We start from the raw sequence: 25,030 nt of genomic DNA, 5'->3' as shown, positions 1-25,030 counted from the left end.
GATAATTTTTGGTCTAAGAGGGGAGAGATTCCATCAGGCAAGGCCTCCTTCCACCTGCCTTGCCCCACCCTCCAGTCTCTGCTTCTCAATTTGTATTGTATTATTTTATGCACCATGGCTTGCCGTTGTTTTATTGATCGCAGTTTCGAAATAATTTATGGTGATTGTTAAGAGTGGGTTTCTGTTTAATTTTTATATGCTGATATTATTCTATACTATCCTAATGATTGTTGAGCGTTACTTTATTTGATGTAGATTGCTTATTTTAAAGCTTTGTTTTATGATCACATTTTTGTATTGTATTAGATTGTTATAAGGTGTACATTCTTCGTTTCCTCAGCTTGTAAACCACCTTGAGTATTGTAAGAAAGGCTGTATACAAATTAAAAGTGATGATGATGATAATGTCCGGAGAGAGTGCAGTGTGGTGTAGTGGTTAAGAGCGGTAGACTCGTAATCTGGGGAACCGGGTTCGCGTCCCCGCTCCTCCATATGCAGCTGCTGGGTGACCTTGGGCTAGTCACACTTCTCTGAAGTCTCTCAGCCCCACTCACCTTACAGAGTGTTTGTTGTGGGGGAGGAAGGGAAAGGAGAATGTTAGCCGCTTTGAGACTCCTTCGGGTAGTGATAAAGCGGGATATCAAATCCAAACTCTTCTTCTGTGTAGCAGTTACAATATCAGCCTAGGAGCTAGAGGACTGGGCTCCGAATCCCATTCAGCTAAAGAGTTCACTGGTTGAGCCTGAGACAATCTCACCCTCTCACCCTGGCCCAACCTCACAGGGTTGTTGTGAAGATACAACGGGGAGAGTGAGAATTACGTGTGCTAGCCTGAACTCTTTGGAGGAAAGGTGGTGTGTTGAAATGAAAGGAAGCCATCCTGTCAAGATGCGGCAACATGCAGCCGTGATGATGTGCAACGAGGACTGAATATCAGTTCAGAAACTGACAGCTGCTTTGTCACCTGCCAAAGTGGCAACGAAAATGCTGCGATCCGAGCAGGTGGCCACAGGGGATTTCTATGAGACATGGTTGAGCTGTCAGCTGGCAGTCTCTAAAGTTCTGCCAATGGAGGTTTCTAGCACATTGGTAGGCAGCATGAGAAAAATATGTGAAAAATCATTTTTTTTAATATGGAGTAATAATGCTTGCAGCTATATGCCTAGAATCTAAATATCCTGGTTATGTGACACGGACAGAATAAAAGCCAAGTGTCATCACATGTTGCCACACAAGAGGATGGGGATTGTGCTTCATGCCAATGAAGTGAATATAAGATAGTCACCCCTGGACTCTCCTTTGCAAAGTCCATGAACAGAAAAGCGACAAGGATGAGATGTAATTATTTGAAATACTGTGGGAGCTCAGGAAATAATCTGGATGTGAGGGTGCCTGTGGACTTGCTTTGACTCAAGTGTGCCCTGACTGTATATTTACAATTTAGAATCATGGCATCATGCATAAAGGTAAAGGTAAAGGGACCCCTGACCATTAGGTCCAGTCGCAAATGACTCTGGGGTTGCGGCGCTCATCTCATTTTATTGGCCAAGGCGTACAGTTTTTCCGGGTCATGTGGCCAGCATGACTAAGCCACTTCTGGTGAACCAGAGCAGCGCACGGAAACGCCATTTACCTTCCCGTCGGAGTGGTACCTATTTATCTACTTGCACTTTGTGCTTTCGAACTGCTAGGTTGGCAGGAGCTGGGACCAAGCAACAGGAGCTCACCCCGTCGCGGGGATTTCGAACCGCCAACTTTCTGATCGGCAAGCCCTAGGCTCTGTGGTTTAACCCACAGCGCCACCCGTGTCCTGGCATCATGCATATTGTGATCTAAAAGCTCAACATGAAGGACAAGGTCTGAGGTAAGACTGAACAGAAATTACAGGAAACTCTAGTACTGAGTACAAAACAACAATGCATGCCAGGAATATGATGACCAATATCAACTCAGATATACTTGCTTCCTCAATTTTCATGAATTAGTTGGAAAACAACCTAATCTGGAACAGTCCTGGACCAGTCTTGTGGTGATTTACCAAGTTCTTTCCTTTCCTTCCTCTTTAAAATGGCTTTGCTTGCTTCTTTTCCCTTCACGAATAAATTTATGACAAAATCAGAATAAAAAACATGACCAATCTTCTTGTGCCTCAGACATTGTCTGACATACCGTATATACTCGAGTATAAGCTGAGTTTTTTCAGCTCCCATAGCATGTCCATGGCTACAGCCTGCACCAAAAAATCACACACCCACTGTTTTGTGGGACGCAATGGCACAAAAATGTTGTATATTAATTTGTCTAATCTCATTTCGGGCTGCTCCTTCCTCCTCCTCCACCTTTGCTGCTGTTGGCATTTCCCACCCTCGGCTTATACTCGAGTCAATAAGTTTCCCCAGTTTTTTGTGGTAAAATTAGGTGCCTCGGCTTGTATTCGGGTCAGCTTAAACTTGAGTATATACGGTATATAAATTATATGTCATGTATATGTCCTATAGACATATATAAATTCAGAGGAGGAGGAGGAGGAGGAGGAGGAGGAGGAGGAGGAGGAGAAGAAGAAGAAGAAGAAGAAGAAGAAGAAGAAGAAGAAGAAGAAGAAGAAGAAGAAGAAGAAGAAGAAGGTGTGATGTCCTGGAGCAGTCAGGCCCAGGCTGTCTTCCTATTGGTTGATCTGCAGAGCCATTGGTCCTCACCCCCTTTCTTATCCTCTGTTACAGCCCCCTCTCATTCAGCAAGCTGCAAGGGAAGTGCTGCGGCAAAACACCCACTGCCATTCCTTCCTGCTGCCTTAGGCCAGGAGGTGGTTTTTGTACTGAGCTGGTTTTTGTACTGAAGTGTATCACTGTGGAGAGGAGTGGTGTTGTGTTGGCCACAGTAATATACCCCTTCGTCTTCGGCATGGACACCGTTCACAGTGAAAGAGAAGTCGTTCCCGCTGTAGCTGCCACTGAAGCGATCTGGAGTCCCTTCAAAACGGGTTGAGCCCGAATGAATCAGTAGCTTGGGGTTCTGACCTGATTTAAACTGATATAAGGCCATATAACGGCCGACGGAAGAGGCAGCTGTGCACTGGATTGTTGCTTTGCCCCCACGACTTGCCTGTAAAGAAGCTGGTGTCTGAGTGATGATCTGCCCACTGGATTCTGGAAGGAGAGGCATAAAAGAAGTTAGTGGATCTGCAACATTTCCCTTAGAAATTCAGAGAGAAGAGCACAGCTCTTGAAAGTTACCCTCAAAGAAACTCGAGACCAGCCAAATCAAGCAAATCTGCAACATGATGGATGACACTCTTTCTTGGCTCCCAGATATTATCAGCAAGAGGCAGCCCAGCTTCAGAATGACGGGGATAAAATTGGGGGAGTTATTAAGTGCCAGGGATGGAAATCTATGCAAATGCCTTGAAGGGGTGCAAGGGAGGAGAGTCCCTTCCTGTGGGGGTTGTGCTTCAGGTTCCAGCTCATAAAACAGGGAGAACCTGAGAAAGACAGGTGTCACTCTTACTGGCAACAGTTAATGAGAAGATCCCAATTCCCGAATTATAATATAGCTTGATCTTTTCAGGGGGGGAAATGTTACATGGAGATTATTATCAGCTTCCTTTTTCTGCATAATGAATTTCCTACTTTCTGACTCTCTTAATCAGAAGGAAAGAGACAAACCTGAGTACAATGACACAAATGACATTGAAAAATTGAAAATATGAGAACAGGGGCGTAGGGGGTGGTCCGCCCCCTATTCCATAATGGAGGGGGTAACAAAAGAGGGCAACCAAAATGGTCAAATGCCTGGAAACAATGCCTTATGAGGAACGGCTTAGGGAGCTGGGTATGTTTAGCCTGGAGAAGAGAAGGTTAAGGGGTGATATGATAGCCATGTTCAAATATATAAAAGGATGTCACATAGAGGAGGGAGAAAGGTTGTTTTCTGCTGCTCCAGAGATGTGGACACGGAGCAGTGGATTCAAACTACAAGAAAGAAGATTCCACCTAAACATTAGGAAGAACTTCCTGACAGTGAGAGCTGTTCGGCAGTGGAATTTTGTGTGGTGGAGTCTCCTTCTTTGGAGGTCTTTAAGCAGAGGCTTGACAGCCATCTGTAAGGAATGCTTTGATGGTGTTTCCTGCTTGGCAGGGGGTTGGACTGTATGGCCCTTGTGGTCTCTTCTAACTCTAGGATTCTATGATTTTATGATGATGATGATGATGATGATGTCCGGAGGGAGTGCAGTGTAGCAGTTACAATATCAGCCTAGGAGCTAGAGGACTGGGCTCCGAATCCCATTCAGCTAAAGAGTTCACTGGTTGAGCCTGAGACAATCTCACCCTCTCACCCGGCCCGACCTCACAGGGTTGTTGTGAAGATACAACAGGGAGAGTGAGAATTACGTGTGCTAGCCTGAACTCTTTGGAGGAAAGGTGGTGTGTTGAAATGAAAGGAAGCCACCCTGTCAAGACATGGCAACATGCAGCCGTGATGATGTGCAACGAGGACTGAATATCAGTTCAGAAACTGACACCTGCCCAAGTGGCAACGAAAACGCTGCGATCTGAAGCAGGTGGCCACAGGGGATTTCTATGAGACATGGTTGAGGTGTCAGCTGGCAGTCTCTAAAGTTCTGCCAATGGAGGTTTCTAGCACATTGGTAGGCAGCATGAGAAAAATATATGAAAAATCATTTTTTGAATATGGAGTAATAATGCTTGCAGCTATATGTCTAGAATCTAAATATCCTGGTTATGTGACATGGACAGAATCAAAGCCAAGTGTCATCACATGTTGCCACACAAGAGGATGGGGATTGTGCTTCATGCCAATGACGTGAATATAAGATAGTCACCCCTGGACTCTCCTTTGCAAAGTCCATGAACAGAAAAGCGACAAGGATGAGATGTAATTATTTGAAATACTGTGGGAGCTCAGGAAATAATCTGGATGTGAGGGTGCCTGTGGACTTGCTTTGACTCAAGTGTGCCCTGACTGTATATTTACAATTTAGAATCATGGCATCATGCATAAAGGTAAAGGTAAAGGGACCCCTGACCATTAGGTCCAGTCGCAAATGACTCTGGGGTTGCAGCGCTCATCTCGCTTTACAGGCCAAGGGAGCTGGTGTACAGTTTTTCCGGGTCATGTGGCCAGCATGACTAATCCGCTTCTGGCGAACCAGAGCAGTGCACAGAAACGCCATTTACCTTCCCGCTGGAGCGGTACCTATTTATCTACTTGCACTTTAATATGCTCTCGAACTGCTGGGTTGGCAGGAGCAGGGACTGAGCAACAGGAGCTCACACTGTCGCGGGGATTCTAACCGCCGACCTTCTGATCAGCAAGCCCTAGGCTCTGTGGTTTAACCCACAGTGCCACTTGCGTCCTGGCATCATGCATATTGTGATCTAAAAGCTCAACATGAAGGACAAGGTCTGAGGTAAGACTGAACAGAAATCACAGGAAACTCTAGTACTGAGTACAAAACAACAGTGCATGCCAGGAATATGATGACCAATATCAACTCAGATATACTTGCTTCTTCAGTTTTCATGAATTAGTTGGAAAACAACATAATCTGGAACAGTCCTGGAACAGTCTTGTGGCGATTTACCAAGTTCTTTCCTTTCCTTCCTCTTTAAAATGGCTTTGCTTGCTTCTTTTTCCCTTCACGAATAAATTTATGACAAAATCAGAATAAAAAATATGGCCCAGGTTCTTGTGCTTCAGACATTATCTGACATATATAAATTATATGTCATGTATGTGTCCTATAGACATATATAAATACAGTTAATAATAATAATAATAATAATAATAATAATAATAATAATAATAATAATAGTCTGAGGAAAAGGTGTGATGTCCTGGAGCAGTCAGGCCCAGGCTGTCTTCCTATTGGTTGATCTGCAAAGCCATTGGTCCTCACCCCCTTTCTTATCCTCTGTTACAGCCCCCTCTCATTCAGCAAGCTGCAGGGAAGGTGCTGCTGGAAAACACCCACTGCCATTCCTTCCTGCTGCCTTAGGCCACTGAGCTGGTTTTTGTACTGAAGTGTATCACTGTGGAGAGGAAGGCTGGTGTGTTGGCCACAGAAATAATCCCCTTCGTCCTCGGCATGGACACCGTTTATAGTGAAAGAGAAGTCGTTGCCGCTGTAGCTGCCACTGAAGCGATCTGGAGTCCCTTCAAAACGGGTTGAGCCCGAATGAATCAGTAGCTTGGGGTTCTGACCTGATTTAAACTGATATAAGGCCATATAACGGCCGACGGAAGAGGCAGCTGTGCACTGGATTGTTGCTTTGCCCCCACGACTTGCCTGTAAAGAAGCTGGTGTCTGAGTGATGATCTGCCCACTGGATTCTGGAAGGAGAGGCATAAAAGAAGTTAGTGGATCTGCAACATTTCCCTTAGAAATTCAGAGAGAAGAGCACAGCTCTTGAAAGTTACCCTCAAAGAAACTCGAGACCAGCCAAATCAAGCAAATCTGCAACATGATGGATGACACTCTTTCTTGGCTCCCAGATATTATCAGCAAGAGGCAGCCCAGCTTCAGAATGACGGGGATAAAATTGGGGGAGTTATTAAGTGCCAGGGATGGAAATCTATGCAAATGCCTTGAAGGGGTGCAAGGGAGGAGAGTCCCTTCCTGTGGGGGTTGTGCTTCAGGTTCCAGCTCATAAAACAGGGAGAACCTGAGAAAGACAGGTGTCACTCTTACTGGCAACAGTTAATGAGAAGATCCCAATTCCCGAATTATAATATAGCTTGATCTTTTCAGGGGGGGAAATGTTACATGGAGATTATTATCAGCTTCCTTTTTCTGCATAATGAATTTCCTACTTTCTGACTCTCTTAATCAGAAGGAAAGAGACAAACCTGAGTACAATGACACAAATGACATTGAAAAATTGAAAATATGAGAACAGGGGCGTAGGGGGTGGTCCGCCCCCTATTCCATAATGGAGGGGGTAACAAAAGAGGGCAACCAAAATGGTCAAATGCCTGGAAACAATGCCTTATGAGGAACGGCTTAGGGAGCTGGGTATGTTTAGCCTGGAGAAGAGAAGGTTAAGGGGTGATATGATAGCCATGTTCAAATATATAAAAGGATGTCACATAGAGGAGGGAGAAAGGTTGTTTTCTGCTGCTCCAGAGATGTGGACACGGAGCAGTGGATTCAAACTACAAGAAAGAAGATTCCACCTAAACATTAGGAAGAACTTCCTGACAGTGAGAGCTGTTCGGCAGTGGAATTTTGTGTGGTGGAGTCTCCTTCTTTGGAGGTCTTTAAGCAGAGGCTTGACAGCCATCTGTAAGGAATGCTTTGATGGTGTTTCCTGCTTGGCAGGGGGTTGGACTGTATGGCCCTTGTGGTCTCTTCTAACTCTAGGATTCTATGATTTTATGATGATGATGATGATGATGATGTCCGGAGGGAGTGCAGTGTAGCAGTTACAATATCAGCCTAGGAGCTAGAGGACTGGGCTCCGAATCCCATTCAGCTAAAGAGTTCACTGGTTGAGCCTGAGACAATCTCACCCTCTCACCCGGCCCGACCTCACAGGGTTGTTGTGAAGATACAACAGGGAGAGTGAGAATTACGTGTGCTAGCCTGAACTCTTTGGAGGAAAGGTGGTGTGTTGAAATGAAAGGAAGCCACCCTGTCAAGACATGGCAACATGCAGCCGTGATGATGTGCAACGAGGACTGAATATCAGTTCAGAAACTGACACCTGCCCAAGTGGCAACGAAAACGCTGCGATCTGAAGCAGGTGGCCACAGGGGATTTCTATGAGACATGGTTGAGGTGTCAGCTGGCAGTCTCTAAAGTTCTGCCAATGGAGGTTTCTAGCACATTGGTAGGCAGCATGAGAAAAATATATGAAAAATCATTTTTTGAATATGGAGTAATAATGCTTGCAGCTATATGCCTAGAATCTAAATATCCTGGTTATGTGACATGGACAGAATCAAAGCCATGTGTCATCACATGTTGCCACACAAGAGGATGGGAATTGTTCTTCATGCCAATGACATGAATATAAGATAGTCACCCCTGGACTCTCATTTGCATAGTCCATGAACAGAAAAGTGACAAGGATGAGATGTAATTATTTGAAATACTGGGAGAGCTCAGGAAATAATCTGGATGTGAGGTTGCCTGTTGACTTGCTTTGACTCAAGTATGCCCTGACTGTATATTTACAATTTAAAATCATGGTATCATGCATAAAGATAAAGGGTAAAGGGACCCCTGACCATTAGGTCAAGTCGCAAACGACTCTGGGGTTGCAGCGCTCATCTTGCTTTACAGGCCGAGGGAGCTGGTGTACAGTTTTTCCGGGTCATGTGGCCAGCATGACTAAGCCGCTTCTGGCGAACCAGAGCAGTGCACAGAAACGCCATTTACCTTCCCGCTGGAGCAGTACCTATTTATCTACTTGCACTTTAATGTGCTTTCAAACTGCTAGGTTGGCAGGAGCAGGGACCAAGCAACGGGAGCTCACCCCGCCGCGGGGATTCTAACCGCCGACCTTCTGATCGGCAAGCCCTAGGCTCTGTGGTTTAACCCACAGCGCCACCCGCGTCCTGGCATCATGCATATTGTGATCTAAAAGCTCAACATGAAGGACAAGGTCTGAGGTAAGACTGAACAGAAATCACAGGAAACTCTAGTACTGACTACAAAACAACAGTGCCTGCCAGGAATATGATGACCAATATCAACTCAGATATACTTGCTTCCTCAGTTTTCATGAATTAGTTGGAAAACAACGTAATCTGGAACAGTCCTGGACCAGTTTTGTGGCGATTTACCATGTTCTTTCTTTTCCTTCCTCTTTAAAATGGCTTTGCTTGCTTCTTTTTCCCTTCCCAAATAATTTTATGACAAAAGCAGAATAAAAAACATGACCCATCTTCTTGTGCCTCAGACATTGTCTGACATACCGTATATACTCGAGTATAAGCTGAGTTTTTTCAGCTCACATAGCATGTCCATGGCTACAGACTGCATCAAAAAAATCATGCACCCACTGTTTTGTAGGGCCGCAATGGCGCAAAAATGTTGTATATTAATTTGTCTAATCTCATTTCGGGCTTCTCCTTCCTCCTCCTCCACCTTTGCTGCTGTTGGCATTTCCCACCCTCAGCTTATACTCAAGTCAATAAGTTTCCCCAGTTTTTTGTGGTAAAATTAGGCGCCTCGGCTTATATCTGGTCGGCTTATACTTGAGTATATAGTATATAAATTATATGTCATGTATATGTCCTAAAGACATATATAAATTCAGAGAAGAAGGAGGAGGAGGAGGAGGAGGAGGAGGAGGAGGAGGAGGAGGTGTGATGTCCTGGAGCAGTCAGGCACAGGCTGTCTTCCTATTGGTTGATCTGCAAAGCCATTGGTCCTCACCCCCTTTCCTATCCTCTGTTACAGCCCCCTCTCATTCAGCAAGCTACAAGGAAGGTGCTGCTGCAAAACACCCATTGCCATTCCTTCCTGCTGCCTTAGGCCACTGAGCTGGTTTTTGTACTGAAGTGTATCACTGTGTAGAGGAGTGGTGTTGTGTTGGCCACAGAAATATACCCCTTCGTCCTCGGCATGGACACCGTTTATAGTGAAAGAGAAGTCGTTCCCGCTGTAGCTGCCACTGAAGCGATCTGGAGTCCCTTCAAAACGGGTTGAGCCCGAATGAATCAGTAGCTTGGGGTTCTGACCTGATTTAAACTGATATAAGGCCATATAACGGCCGACAGAAGAGGCAGCTTTGCACTGGATGGTCACACTGTCCCCACGACTTGCCTGTAAAGAAGCCGGTGTCTGAGTGATGATCTGCCCACTGGATTCTGGAAGGAGAGGCATGAAACGAGTTAGTGGATCTGCAACATTTCTCTTAAAAATTCAGAGAGAAGAGCACAGCTCTTGAAAGTTACCCTCAAAGAAACTCGAGACCAGCCAAATCAAGCAAATCTGCAACATGATGGATGACACTCTTTCTTGGCTCCCAGATATTATCACCAAGAGGCAGCCCAGCTTCAGAATGAAGGGGATAAAATTGGGAGAGTTATTATGTGCCAGGGATGGAAATCTATGCAAATGCCTTGAAGGGGTGCAAGGGAGGAGAGTCCCTTCCTGTGGGGGTTGTGCTTCAGGTTCCAGCTCATAAAGCAGGGAGAACCTGAGAAAGATAGGTGTCACTCTTACTGGCAACAGTTAATGAGAAGATCCCAGTTTCCGAATTATAATATAGCTTGATCTTTTCAGGGGGGGGAATGTTAGATGGAGATTATTATCAGCTTCCTTTTTCTGCATAATGAATTTCCTATTTTCTGACTCTCTTAATTAGAAGGAAAGAGACAAACCTGAGTACAATGACACAAATGACATTGAAAAATTGAAAGTATGAGAACAGGGGCGTAGCAAGGGGGGCATAGGGGGTGGTCCGCCCCATGTTCCATAATGGAGGGGGTGACAAATTATCAAGGAACAATTACTGCCCTACTAGGGCGGTTCATAAAAAAAAAAAAACTTTTTTAAAAAAAATGCCTGCTCCAAATGTCTTATCTGACTATACTAGGGATTATATAGCATATAGCTATATATGAAACTTTATGCATATTGGTTAATATCTTGACCCTCCTCCACCAAAATAGCTGTTTACTTGGCTGTTTTCCTATGTCGTGAAGGCTGAAATTTCAGTTCAGTTGAGCACTTACTGTTCCCAACCCTAACCCTGTGGAAAGCCATTTAATTAGACTTGAATTTGATTTTGAGATTTTTTTCAGGAGGTAATTTAATTATTGTTTGATTTTATACCAATGTTATGTGTCTGATGTTAGCCACCCTGAGCCCGACTTCGGCCGAGGATGGCGGGATATAAATAAAAGTTTATTATTATTATTATTATTATTATTATTATTATTATTATTATTCCTTTGTAAGAAAATATGAAATAACGCAAAACCATTTTTGCAGGGGGGGATCAATGGGGGGGGTGACAAGAAATTTTCCGCACTGGGTACCACCTGACCTTCCTACACCTCTGGGGGGGGTGACAAAAAATTTTTTGCCCACAAGTACCAATTTACCTTTCTACGCCCCTGTATCAGATAGGAGGGCAGATGAAACTCACTAGGTGTGTCATTGGACGCTCTTGTAACCTTCCATTTGCCCTTGAGACAATCTGTGACCTGCCTCTGCCACTCAGGTGGAAATGGGCAGCAGGCATGGAAAGGGGGTAAACTGTACAACAGCCAAGGCTGAGAACAAAAGGAAGAAGAGGCAATTGCTAAAACCTGCCTTCCCAGAGCCTAATCTGTGTTGCCCAGAAGAATGCCAAGAATGGTCAAAGCATACAGAATACAGTTTGCACATCTTCAACAATGGTAAGCATAATTGGCATGCCCCAGGCCACACCACAGAAGCAGTGGTGGACCGGGGGGGAGGTTGTCTTAAATTTCAGTGATGCCCTGTGTGATGCCAACATTTGGCACCCCTGCCTCTCCTGCTCCATTCTAAAGCGTAGTTGCTGTACCCGCTTCGGCATCCTCAAGGCTCCGTTCCGAGTGTGACCAAAACCAATTGCACTCCCCTAAATCTGCCTCTGGCAGAAGTCTAAAGCTGTAGGGTGCTAGAGACCCAGCAAGCCACATGATGTCAGGCGGTAGAAGAACCAACCCCCACGGAAGGTTGCCAAGAACGGATATGACAAGGAAAAGTCCTTACCATCTGCTTTTTATTCAATATTTACAGAGAGAGACTTGGGAATGCAACCTCTTGGAATAATGGCGTTGTCCCGAGTTAATCGCCACCCCCCTTCTCTCCCACTTCCTCATTTGTCAACAGCACCACCCCCTCTACGGTTGCCGCTTAGGGCCAGCTGTCTCCAGGCTCTTTGCTCTCCTACTTTTAATGCTCGCCAGGTTCTGGGAGACGGCGGTTCTGGAATGCTTTCTAGTGATAACGTGTCAGCCAGCTGCTCCGGCTCTGCCTCCTCCTCCTCTCCCACCATTTCCCAGCTTTTCCCTTCATCTGCCTCTGAGCTGTGATCTCCCTCAAACCCCTGTTGTAATTCTGAACTCTCTTCTTCTTCTCTGGAAGGGTCAGGTTGGAGAGGCGGTCTCCGCCATTCCTCCTCTGCCCAGTCCATGACACAGGAGTGGCACAAATGATTATCCATGCATTTCCTGACTGGTTTTCAATGAAACAAATGGAAGGAAGTGTGGGAGAGAGACTGTGTGTGTGTGTGTGTGTGTGTGTGTGTATCTCAGGCCCACAAAGCATAAACCAAATCATGCCGTCTATATGTTCATTAAAACATTGGCTATTAGATTATCTTGGCAATTTAATGACCAATTTTTCTGAAATTTGCACCTTGGTTTTGGAACACTTTGGTTTTGGAACTGATTTCTGGAACAGATTAAGTTTAAGAACCAAGGTACCACTGTGCATTTTCGTACAGTCAAACCTTGGTTCCCGAACACCTCCGTTATACTACATTTCAGCTCCCAAATGCCGAAAACCCAGAAGTAAGTGTTCCGGTTTTCAAATGTTTTTCGGAAGCCGAACATACGACGCAGCTTCCGCTTGAGCGCAAGAAGCTCTTGCAGCCAATCAGAAGCTGCGCCTTGGTTGTCAAACGTTTTGGAAACCGGACGGGCTCCTGGAATGGATTATGTTCGACAACCGAGGTTTGACTGTATACAGTTTTGACTAAGGTGCACATTTTTGCAATCAATTTCTTCTAAACATTGTAGTTTTGCAGTGCTGGCCCAAGGCATTTTGGCACCTGAGGCAAACCAGAAAATGGCATCCCTCTCCCCGCCAGGGAAGAAGAGAAGAGTGAATATCTAGATCAGGAGCAAGGGGACCAAAAAGATGGTCATCGGGATCAGCTGCCCCAGGGAACCTGCCGCCTAAGGAGAGGGACGGCCCTGGGATTTCATATGTGAATTATTTGATACTCACTTTCACCTAATACAGTGGTACCTCAGGTTACATACGCTTCAGGTTACAGACGCTTCAGGTTACAGACTCTGCTAACCCAGAAATAGTACCTCAGGTTAAGAACTTTACCTCAGGATGACGAACAGAAATCGCACGGCAGCAGTCTTTGAAGTCTCTCAACCCCACTCACCTCACAGAGTGTTTGTTGGGGGGGAGGAAGGGAAAGGAGAATGGTAGCCGCTTTGAGACTCCTTCGGGTAGTGATAAAATGGGATATCAAATCCAAACTCTTCTTCTTCTTCTCCTCCTCCTCCTCCTCCTCCTCCTCCTCCTCCTCCTCCTCCTCCTCTTCTTCTTCTTCTTCTTCTTCTTCTTCTTCTTCTTCTTCTCCTCCCCTCTGCCGCCTCTGAACTATGACCTTCTGCAAACCACTGTTGTGAATCTATACTATCTACCTCTTCTCTGGGAAGTGCAGGAGGCAGGGGGCGGTCTCCACAATTTCTCCTCAGTCCAGTCCCTGACAGAAGAACTGGATTCTGCCGGTGGGATCCTTACCTCCCCAAGTCTGATAGTGCTTTCTAAGGGTTTTAGACAGGCAGTGGCAGAGGAACCCTCTTCGGCACCTGGGGTTTGGCAAACCGCCTGGCAGCACACACGCGACGTCTGTACGGACTGCGCATGGGCGGGATCCCGTTCGGACTGTGCACTCGCAGCATCCCGTACAGACGGCGCATGCGCAGCAGCCCACACAGTCGCCATGCGAGAAGCAGCCTGTATGGACACAGCGCGAGTGGCGCCCATACTGACTGTGCGCGTGCCCTCGGCCGCTCTACAGCTGGGGGGAGGCAGCGGGCCATCTTGTCAACCCCACCCCCAGAGTGGTACCCGGGGCGACCCGCCCCCTCTGCCCCCCCCTTTGTACGTCCCTGTAGACAGGGCCTCCCTGCTTCTCCTCCTGTAGCTGAAAATGCCAGGCATCTGATCTGGAAACTCCTGAGTGCAAAGAAAATGTTCTACCACTGAGTGGTGCTGCTGCAAAGCACTGATGGCCATCTCTTCCTGATGTCTTCAGACTAGTAAGCTGGTTTTTGTACTGAAGTGTATCACTGTGGAGAGGAGTGCTGGCATATTGGCCACAGTAATATTCCCCTACATCCTCGGTTTTGACACCGTTGATAGTGAAGGAGAAGTCGTTGCCGCTTTGGCTGCCGCTGAAGCGATCTGGGATCCCTTCGAAACGGTTTGAAGCCTGATAAATCAGTAGCTTGGGCTTCTGTCCTGGTTTAAACTCATATAAACTCATATAGCTACTGACAGAAGAGGAAGCCCTGCACTGGATGGAGACTCTGTCCCCAAGATTCGCCTGTATCGAAGCTGGTGTCTGAGTGATGACAATCTGCCCGCTGGATTCTGGAAGGAGAGGCATAAAAGAAGTTAGTGGATCTGCAACATTTCCCTTAGAAATTCAGAGAGAAGAGCACAGCTCTTAAAAATTACCCTCAAAGAAACTCGAGACCAGCCAAATCAAGCAAATCTGCAACATGATGGATGACACTCTTTCTTGGCTCCCAGATATTATCACCAAGAGGCAGCCCAGCTTCAGAATGACAGGGATAAAATGGGGGGAGTTATTAAGTGCCAGGGATGGAAATCTATGCAAATGCCTTGAAGGGGTGCAAGGGAGGAGAGTCCCTTCCTGTGGGGGTTGTGCTTCAGGGCACAAGAAACGTCTGTGGTTGAGGTTACAGCTCTTAAAGCAGGGGGAACCTGAGAAAGATAGATGTCACTCTTACTGGCAACGGTTAATGAGAAGATCCCAGTTTCCGAATTATAATATAGCATGATCTTTTCAGAAAGAAAATGTTACATGGAGATTATTATCAGCTTCCTTTTTCTGCATAATGAATTTCCTATTTTCTGACTCTATTAATTAGAAGGAAAGAGACAAACCTGAATACAATGACACAAATGACATTGAAAATTTGAAAACATGAGATCAGGGGCGTAGCAAGGGGGGCGTAGGGGACGGGCTGCCCCACATTCCATAATGGAGGGGGTGACAAATTATCAAGGAGCAATTACTGCCCTACTAGGGCGGTTCATAAAAAACTTTTTTTTAAATGCCTGCTCCAAATGTCTTATCTTACTATACTAGGGATTATATAGCTATGTATGAAATTTCATGCATATTGGTTAATATCTTGACGCTCCTCCACCAAAATAGCTGTTTATTTGGCTGTTTTCCTATGTCGTGAAGGCTGAAATTTCAGTTCAGTGGAGCACTTACTGTTCCCAACCAGGGGCGTAGAAAGGTAAATTGGTCCCCGGGACCAAAAAATTTTTTGTCCCCCCCCCCCGAGGCGTAGGGAGGTCAGGTGGTACCCAGTGCAGAAAATTTATTGTCACCCCCCCCCATTGATCCCCCCTGCCAAAATGGTTTTACATTATTTAATATTTTCTTACAAAGGAATAATAACAAGTAATAATAATAATCTTAAATTAAAGTCTAATTAGATGGCTTTCCACAGGGTTAGGCAGGGGCGTAGCAAGGGGGGACCAGGGGGCGGCCCACCCTGTGTTCCATGATGGAGGGGGTGACAAATTACCAAGGAACAACTTTGGGGGGGGGAATTGCATTTTTTTTTAATTTTTTTAGTGAAATTTTTTTAAATGCCTGCTCCGAAGGTCTTATCTTACTATACTAGGGATTATATAGCTATATATGAAATTTCATGCATATCGGTTAATATCTTGACCCTCCTCCACCAAAATAGCTGTTCACTTGGCTGTTTTCCTATGCCATGAACGCTGAAATTTCAGTTCAGAGAACACTTACTGTTCCCAACCCTAACCCTGTGGAACGCCATCTAATTAGACTTTAATTTGATTTTGAGATGTTTTTAGGAGGTAATTTAATTATTGTTTCATTTTATACCAATGTTATGTACCTGATGTTAGCCACCCTGAGCCTGACTTTGGCCGGGGAGGGTGGGATATAAATAAAAGTTTTTTAAAATTATTACTTGTTATTATTCCTTTGTAAGAAAATATGAAATAACGTAAAACAATTTTTTCGGGGAGGGATCTGTGGGGGGGTCGACAAGAATTTTTTCGCACCGGGTACCACCTGACCTTCGCATGCCTGGGGGGGGGGTGACAAAAATGTTTTGCCCCCGGGTACCAATTTACCTTGCTACGCCCCTGCGTTCAACAACCGAGGTTTGACTGTATACAGTTTTGACTAAGGTGCACCTTTTTGCAATCAATTTCTTCTAAACATGGGGGTTTTGCAGTGCTGGCCCAAGGCATTTTGGCACCTGAGGCAAACCAGAAAATGGCATCCCCCTCCCCGCCAGGGAAGAAGAAATGAGTGAATATCTAGATCAGGAGCAAGGGGGCCAAAAAGATGATCACTGGGATCAGCTGCCCCAGAGAACCTGCCGCCTAAGGAGAGGGACGGCCCTGGGATTTCATATGTGAATTATTTGATACTCACTTTCACCTAATACAGAGGAACCTTGGGTTACATACGCTTCAGGTTACAGACTCCACTAACCCAGAAATAACGCTTCAGGTTAAGAACTTTGCTTCAGGATGAGAACAGAAATCGTGTTCTGGCGGCGCAGTGGCAGCGGGAGGCCCCATTAGCTAAAGTGGTGCTTCAGGTTAAGGACAGGTTCAGGTTAAGAACGGACCTCCAGGATGAATTAAGTTCTTTACCCGAGGTACCACTGTATATGCATTTTCATAAACATGGTTTGGTGGGAGAACTGCATTGCAAAATTGCAAGATTCAGGTATGCGTGAATTCTTAAGGGTGGTTGCGTTTTGGATCTCATGTAGTTTTGGAAAGCGCAAAACTGGTAGATTCACCTTTAAATCTGAACTGAATCTAATTTCTCCCCCATCCCAACCTTTGACAATGACTGGGTCTCGGTTCAGAAACCAACACCTGCACCGCTGCCTGTCTAAGAGGCAGTGAAAACACCACAATCCGAACATCTGTCCACAGAAGATTTCTGTGGGACATGCTGGAAATGTCAGCTGGTATAGTACCAACAGTAAAGCGTTTAATCACATTAGTGGACAGCATTAAAATATGTACACAATAAAAGAGCTCTTTTTTAAAAAATGTGAATGCTTTCTAAAGACACCGGGTCTGTCAGCTATATCTCTCCTGGTGCTCCTTCTTCTTCCTGCTCCCCTTCCAATATTTCCCAGAGCCAGTGTGGTGTAGTGGTTAAGACCGGTAGACTCGTAATCTGGTGAACCGGGTTCGCGTCTCCGCTCCTCCACATGCAGCTGCTGGGTGACCTTGGGCTGGTTACACTTCTCTGAAGTCTCTCAGCCCCACTCACCTCACAGAGTGTTTGTTGTAGGGGGGGGAGGGAAAGGAGAATGGTAGCCGCTTCGAGACTCCTTCGGGTAGTGAAAAGCGGGATATCAAATCCAAACGGCGCCTCCTCCTCCTCCTCCTCCTCCTCTTCTTCTTCTTCTTCTTCTTCTTCTTCTTCTTCTTCTTCTTCTTCTTCTTCTTTTCCTCCCCTCTGCCGCCTCTGAACTATGACCTTCTGCAAACCACTGTTGTGAATCTATACCGTCTCCCTCTTCTCTGGGAAGTGCAGGAGGCGGGGGGGGGCGGTCTCCACCATTTCTCCTCAGTCCAGTCCCTGACAGAAGAACTGGATTCTGTGGGTGGGATCCTTACCTCCCCAAGTCTGATAGTGCTTTCTAAGGGTTTTAGACAGGCAGTAGCAGAGGAACCCTCTCCGGCACCTGGGACGGGGCAAACCACCCGGCAGCACACGCGACGTCCGTACGGACTGCGCATGGGCGGGATCCCGTTCGGACTGTGCACTCACAGCATCCCGTACAGACTGCGTATGTGCAGCAGCCCACACAGTCGCCATGCGAGAAGCAGCCTGTACGGACACAGCGCGAGTGGCGCCCATACTGACTGTGCGCGTGCCCTCGGCCGCTCTACAGCTGGGGGGAGGCAGCGGGCCATCTTGTCAACCCCACCCCCAGAGTGGTACCCGGTGTGACCTGCCCCCTCTGCCCCCCCCTTTGTATGCCCCTGTAGACAGGGGCTCCCTGCTTCTCCTCCTGTAGCTGAAAATGCCAGGCATCTGATCTGGAACCTCCTGAGTGCAAAGCAAATGTTCTACCACTGAGTGGAGCTGCTGCAAAGCACTGATAGGCATCTCTTCCTGAAGTCTTCAGACTACTGAGCTGGTTTTTGTACTGAATTGTATCACTGTGGAGAGGATAGCTGTAGCTTTGGCCACAGTAATAGTCCCCTACATCCTCGGTTTTGACACCGTTGATAGTGAAGGAGAAGTCGTTGCCGCTTTGGCTGCCGCTGAAGCGATCTGGGATCCCTTCGAAACGGTTTGAAGCCTGATAAATCAGTAGCTTGGGCTTCTGTCCTGGTTTAAACTCATATAAACTCATATAGCTACTGACAGAAGAGGAAGCCCTGCACTGGATGGAGACTCTGTCCCCAAGATTCGCCTGTATCGAAGCTGGTGTCTGAGTGATGACAATCTGCCCGCTGGATTCTGGAAGGAGAGGCATAAAAGAAGTTAGTGGATCTGCAACATTTCCCTTAGAAATTCAGAGAGAAGAGCACAGCTCTTAAAAATTACCCTCAAAGAAACTCGAGACCAGCCAAATCAAGCAAATCTGCAACATGATGGATGACACTCTTTCTTGGCTCCCAGATATTATCACCAAGAGGCAGCCCAGCTTCAGAATGACGGGGATAAAATGGGGGGAGTTATTAAGTGCCAGGGATGGAAATCTATGCAAATGCCTTGAAGGGGTGCAAGGGAGGAGAGTCCCTTCCTGTGGGGGTTGTGCTTCAGGGCACAAGAAACGTCTGTGGTTGAGGTTACAGCTCTTAAAGCAGGGGGAACCTGAGAAAGATAGATGTCACTCTTACTGGCAACGGTTAATGAGAAGATCCCAGTTTCCGAATTATAATATAGCATGATCTTTTCAGAAAGAAAATGTTACATGGAGATTATTATCAGCTTCCTTTTTCTGCATAATGAATTTCCTATTTTCTGACTCTATTAATTAGAAGGAAAGAGACAAACCTGAATACAATGACACAAATGACATTGAAAATTTGAAAACATGAGATCAGGGGCGTAGCAAGGGGGGCGTAGGGGACGGGCTGCCCCACATTCCATAATGGAGGGGGTGACAAATTATCAAGGAGCAATTACTGCCCTACTAGGGCGGTTCATAAAAAACTTTTTTTTAAATGCCTGCTCCAAATGTCTTATCTTACTATACTAGGGATTATATAGCTATGTATGAAATTTCATGCATATTGGTTAATATCTTGACGCTCCTCCACCAAAATAGCTGTTTATTTGGCTGTTTTCCTATGTCGTGAAGGCTGAAATTTCAGTTCAGTGGAGCACTTACTGTTCCCAACCAGGGGCGTAGAAAGGTAAATTGGTCCCCGGGACCAAAAAATTTTTTGTCCCCCCCCCCCGAGGCGTAGGGAGGTCAGGTGGTACCCAGTGCAGAAAATTTATTGTCACCCCCCCCATTGATCCCCCCTGCCAAAATGGTTTTACATTATTTAATATTTTCTTACAAAGGAATAATAACAAGTAATAATAATAATCTTAAATTAAAGTCTAATTAGATGGCTTTCCACAGGGTTAGGCAGGGGCGTAGCAAGGGGGGACCAGGGGGCGGCCCACCCTGTGTTCCATGATGGAGGGGGTGACAAATTACCAAGGAACAACTTTGGGGGGGGGAATTGCATTTTTTTTTAATTTTTTTAGTGAAATTTTTTTAAATGCCTGCTCCGAAGGTCTTATCTTACTATACTAGGGATTATATAGCTATATATGAAATTTCATGCATATCGGTTAATATCTTGACCCTCCTCCACCAAAATAGCTGTTCACTTGGCTGTTTTCCTATGCCATGAACGCTGAAATTTCAGTTCAGAGAACACTTACTGTTCCCAACCCTAACCCTGTGGAACGCCATCTAATTAGACTTTAATTTGATTTTGAGATGTTTTTAGGAGGTAATTTAATTATTGTTTCATTTTATACCAATGTTATGTACCTGATGTTAGCCACCCTGAGCCTGACTTTGGCCGGGGAGGGTGGGATATAAATAAAAGTTTTTTAAAATTATTACTTGTTATTATTCCTTTGTAAGAAAATATGAAATAACGTAAAACAATTTTTTCGGGGAGGGATCTGTGGGGGGGTCGACAAGAATTTTTTCGCACCGGGTACCACCTGACCTTCCCATGCCTGGGGGGGGGGGTGACAAAAATGTTTTGCCCCCGGGTACCAATTTACCTTGCTACGCCCCTGCGTTCAACAACCGAGGTTTGACTGTATACAGTTTTGACTAAGGTGCACCTTTTTGCAATCAATTTCTTCTAAACATGGGGGTTTTGCAGTGCTGGCCCAAGGCATTTTGGCACCTGAGGCAAACCAGAAAATGGCATCCCCCTCCCCGCCAGGGAAGAAGAAATGAGTGAATATCTAGATCAGGAGCAAGGGGGCCAAAAAGATGATCACTGGGATCAGCTGCCCCAGAGAACCTGCCGCCTAAGGAGAGGGACGGCCCTGGGATTTCATATGTGAATTATTTGATACTCACTTTCACCTAATACAGAGGAACCTTGGGTTACATACGCTTCAGGTTACAGACTCCACTAACCCAGAAATAACGCTTCAGGTTAAGAACTTTGCTTCAGGATGAGAACAGAAATCGTGTTCTGGCGGCGCAGTGGCAGCGGGAGGCCCCATTAGCTAAAGTGGTGCTTCAGGTTAAGGACAGGTTCAGGTTAAGAACGGACCTCCAGGATGAATTAAGTTCTTTACCCGAGGTTCCACTGTATATGCATTTTCATAAACATGGTTTGGTGGGAGAACTGCATTGCAAAATTGCAAGATTCAGGTATGCGTGAATTCTTAAGGGTGGTTGCGTTTTGGATCTCATGTAGTTTTGGAAAGCGCAAAACTGGTAGATTCACCTTTAAATCTGAACTGAATCTAATTTCTCCCCCATCCCAACCTTTGACAATGACTGGGTCTCGGTTCAGAAACCAACACCTGCACCGCTGCCTGTCTAAGAGGCAGTGAAAACACCACAATCCGAACATCTGTCCACAGAAGATTTCTGTGGGACATGCTGGAAATGTCAGCTGGTATAGTACCAACAGTAAAGCGTTTAATCACATTAGTGGACAGCATTAAAATATGTACACAATAAAAGAGCTCTTTTTTAAAAAATGTGAATGCTTTCTAAAGACACCGGGTCTGTCAGCTATATCTCTCCTGGTGCTCCTTCTTCTTCCTGCTCCCCTTCCAATATTTCCCAGAGCCAGTGTGGTGTAGTGGTTAAGACCGGTAGACTCGTAATCTGGTGAACCGGGTTCGCGTCTCCGCTCCTCCACATGCAGCTGCTGGGTGACCTTGGGCTGGTTACACTTCTCTGAAGTCTCTCAGCCCCACTCACCTCACAGAGTGTTTGTTGTAGGGGGGGGAGGGAAAGGAGAATGGTAGCCGCTTCGAGACTCCTTCGGGTAGTGAAAAGCGGGATATCAAATCCAAACGGCGCCTCCTCCGCCTCCTCCTCCTCCTCGTCTTCTTCTTCTGCTTCTTCTTCTTCTTCTTCTTCTTCTGCTTCTGCTTCTTCTTCTTCTTCTTTTCCTCCCCTCTGCCGCCTCTGAACTATGACCTTCTGCAAACCACTGTTGTGAATCTATACCGTCTCCCTCTTCTCTGGGAAGTGCAGGAGGCGGGGGGGGCGGTCTCCACCATTTCTCCTCAGTCCAGTCCCTGACAGAAGAACTGGATTCTGTGGGTGGGATCCTTACCTCCCCAAGTCTGATAGTGCTTTCTAAGGGTTTTAGACAGGCAGTAGCAGAGGAACCCTCTCCGGCACCTGGGACGGGGCAAACCACCCGGCAGCACACGCGACGTCCGTACGGACTGCGCATGGGCGGGATCCCGTTCGGACTGTGCACTCACAGCATCCCGTACAGACTGCGTATGTGCAGCAGCCCACACAGTCGCCATGCGAGAAGCAGCCTGTACGGACACAGCGCGAGTGGTGCCCATACTGACTGTGCGCGTGTCCTCGGCCGCTCTACAGCTGGGGGGAGGCAGCGGGCCATCTTGTCAACCCCACCCCCAGAGTGGTACCCGGGGTGACCTGCCCCCTCTGCCCCCCCTTTGTATGTCCCTGTACACAGGGGCTCCCTGCTTCTCCTCCTGTAGCTGAAAATGCCAGGCATCTGATGTGGAACCTCCTGAGTGCAAAGCAAATGTTCTACCACTGAGTGGTGCTGCTGCAAAGCACTGATAGCCATCTCTTCCTGAAGTCTTCAGACTACTGAGCTGGTTTTTGTACTGAATTGTATCACTGTGGAGAGGAAAGCTGTAGCTTTGGCCACAGTAATATTCCCCTACATCCTCGGCACGGACACCGTTGATAGTGAAGGAGAAGTCGTTGCCGCTTTGGCTGCCGCTGAAGCGATCTGGGGTCCCTCCGAAACGGTTTGAAGCATAATAAATCAGTAGCTTGGGCTTCTTTCCTGGTTTAACCTCATATAAATTCATATTGCTACCGACCGAAGAGGAAGCCCTGCACAGGATGGTGACTCTGTCCCCAAGATTCGCCTGTAAAGAAGCTGGTGTCTGAGTGATGACAATCTGCCCGCTGGATTCTGGAAGGAGAGGCATAAAAGAAGTTAGTGGATCTGCAACATTTCCCTTGGAAATTCAGAGAGAAGAGCACAGCTCTTGAAAGTTACCCTCAAAGAAACTCGAGACCAGCCAAATCAAGCAAATCTGCAACATGATGGATGACACTCTTTCTTGGCTCCCAGATATTTTCACCACCAGGCAGCCCAGCTTCAGAATGACGGGGATAAAATTGGGGGAGTTATTAAGTGCCAGGGATGGAAATCTATGCAAATGCCTTGAAGGGGTGCAAGGGAGGAGAGTCCTGTCCTGTGGGGGTTGTGCTTCAGGTTCCAGCTCATAAAGCAGTGAGAACCTGAGAAAGACAGGTATCACTCTTACTGGCAACAGTTAATGAGAAGATCCCAGTTCCTGAATTATAATATAGCTTGATCTTTTCAGAAAGAAAATGTTACATGGAGATTATTATCAGCTTCCTTTTTCTGCATAATGAATTTCCTATTTTCTGACTCTATTAATTAGAAGGAAAGAGACAAACCTGAGTACAATGACACAATTGACACTGAAAATTTGAAAGTATGAGATCAGGGGCGTAGCAAGGGGGGCGTAGGGGGTGGGCCGCCCCACGTTCCATAATGGAGGGGGTGACAAATTATCAAGGAACAATTACTGCCCTACTAGGGCGGTTCATACAAAACTTTTTTTTTAAAATGCCTGCTCCAAATGTCTTATCTTACTATACTAGGGATTATATAGCTATGTATGAAATTTCATGTATATTGGATAATATCTTGACGCTCCTCCACCAAAATAGCTGTTCACCTGGCTGTTTTCCTATGCCATGAACGCTGAAATTTCAGTTCAGAGAACACTTACTGTTCCCAACCCTAACCCTGTGGAACGCCATCTAATTAGACTTTAATTTGATTTTGAGATGTTTTTAGGAGGTAATTTAATTATTGTTTGATTTTATACCAATGTTATGTATCTGATGTTAGCCACCCTGAGCCCGACTTCGGCCGGGGAGGGTGGGATATAAATAAAAGTATTTTTAATTATTACTTGTTATTATTCCTTTGTAAGAAAATATGAAATAACGTAAAACCATTTTTCGGGGGGGGAATCTATGGGGGGGTTGACAAGAATTTTTTCGCACCGGGTACCACTTGACCTTCCCATGCCTGGGGGGGTGGTGACAAAAATGTGTTGCCCCCGGGTACCAATTTACCTTGCTACGCCCCTGCGTTCGACAACCGAGGTTTGACTGTATACAGTTTTGACTAAGGTGCACCTTTTTGCAATCAATTTCTCCTAAACATGGGGGTTTTGCAGTGCTGGCCCAAGGCATTTTGGCACCTGAGGCAAACCACAAAATGGCATCCCCCTCCCCGCCAGGAAAGAAGAGATGAGTGAATATCGAGATCAGGAGCAAGGGGGCCAAAAAGATGATCATCAGGATCAGCTGCCCCAGGGAACCTGCCGCCTAAGGAGAGGGACGGCCCTGGGATTTCATATGTGAATTATTTGATACTCACTTTCACCTAATACAGTGGTACCTCAGGTTACAGACGCTTCAGGTTACAGACTCTGCTAACCCAGAAATAGTACCTCAGGTTATGAACTTTACCTCAGGATGACGAACAGAAATCGCATGCTGGTGGTGCGGCAGCAGCGGGAGGCCCCATTAGCTAAAGTGGTGCTTCAGGTTAAGAACAGTTTCCAGGTTAAGAACGGACCTCCGGAACGAATTAAGTTTTTAACCCGAGGTACCACTGTAATGCTTGTTTGCTAAGCTATCTTTCAGACTACTTTTATAGCCTGGAGTGATGATGCTTAAAATACAGTGGTACCTCAGGTTACATACGCTTCAGGTTACAGACTCCGCTAACCCAGAAATAACGCTTCAGGTTAAGAACTTTGCTTCAGGATAAGAACAGAAATCGTGCTCTGGCGGTGCAGCGGCAGCGGAGGTCCCATTAGCTAAAGTGGTGCTTCAGGTTAAGAACAGTTTCAGGTTAAGAACAGACCTCCAGGACGAATTAGGTTCTTAACCCGTGGTACCACTGTATATGCATTTTCATAAACATGGTTTGCTGGGAGAACTGCATTGCAAAATTGCAAGATTCAGGTATGCATGAATTCTTAAGGATGGTTGCGTTTTGGATCTCATGTAGTTTTGGAAAGCGCGAAACTGGTAGATTCACCTTTAAATCTGAACTGAATCTAATTTCTCCCCCATCCCAACCTTTGACAACGACTGGGTCTCGGTTCAGAAACCGACACCTGCTCTGCTGCCTGTCAAAGAGGCAGTGAAAACGCCACAATCCGAACATCTGTCCACAGAAGATTTCTGTGGGACATGCTGGAAATGTCAGCTGGAATAGTACCAACAGTAA

General features: G+C 46.1%; 1 protein-coding gene and 2 gene segments (V, D, J or C); all 3 read right to left on the bottom strand.

The window, feature by feature from the left end:
- Positions 1 to 13,524: 13,524 nt before the first annotated feature.
- LOC117057978 lies at positions 13,525 to 14,521 on the bottom strand. The segment is given in 3 exon segments: positions 13,525 to 13,708; positions 13,981 to 14,347; positions 14,435 to 14,521. Coding segments are annotated over 3 exon segments (597 nt in total).
- Positions 14,522 to 14,679: 158 nt separating this feature from the next.
- Positions 14,680 to 18,671, bottom strand: LOC117057977. The segment is given in 3 exon segments: positions 14,680 to 14,687; positions 18,105 to 18,497; positions 18,585 to 18,671. Coding segments are annotated over 3 exon segments (447 nt in total).
- A 1,794-nt stretch (positions 18,672 to 20,465) lies between these two features.
- LOC117057976 lies at positions 20,466 to 22,805 on the bottom strand. The gene is made up of 4 exons (XM_033168817.1): positions 22,745 to 22,805; positions 22,180 to 22,657; positions 21,960 to 22,083; positions 20,466 to 20,531 (listed from the first exon to the last, which is right to left on the bottom strand). The coding sequence occupies exons 1-4, from the start codon at positions 22,788 to 22,790 to the stop codon at positions 20,466 to 20,468; spliced, it is 714 nt and encodes a 237-aa protein (XP_033024708.1). The 5' UTR covers positions 22,791 to 22,805.
- Positions 22,806 to 25,030: the final 2,225 nt, after the last annotated feature.

Source organism: Lacerta agilis, chromosome 14 (assembly GCF_009819535.1).
Source record: "Lacerta agilis isolate rLacAgi1 chromosome 14, rLacAgi1.pri, whole genome shotgun sequence".
Lineage (NCBI taxonomy): Eukaryota > Metazoa > Chordata > Lepidosauria > Squamata > Lacertidae > Lacerta > Lacerta agilis.
The sequence above is the reverse complement of the archived record's forward strand: the minus strand, read 5'-3'. Positions and strand labels throughout refer to the sequence as shown.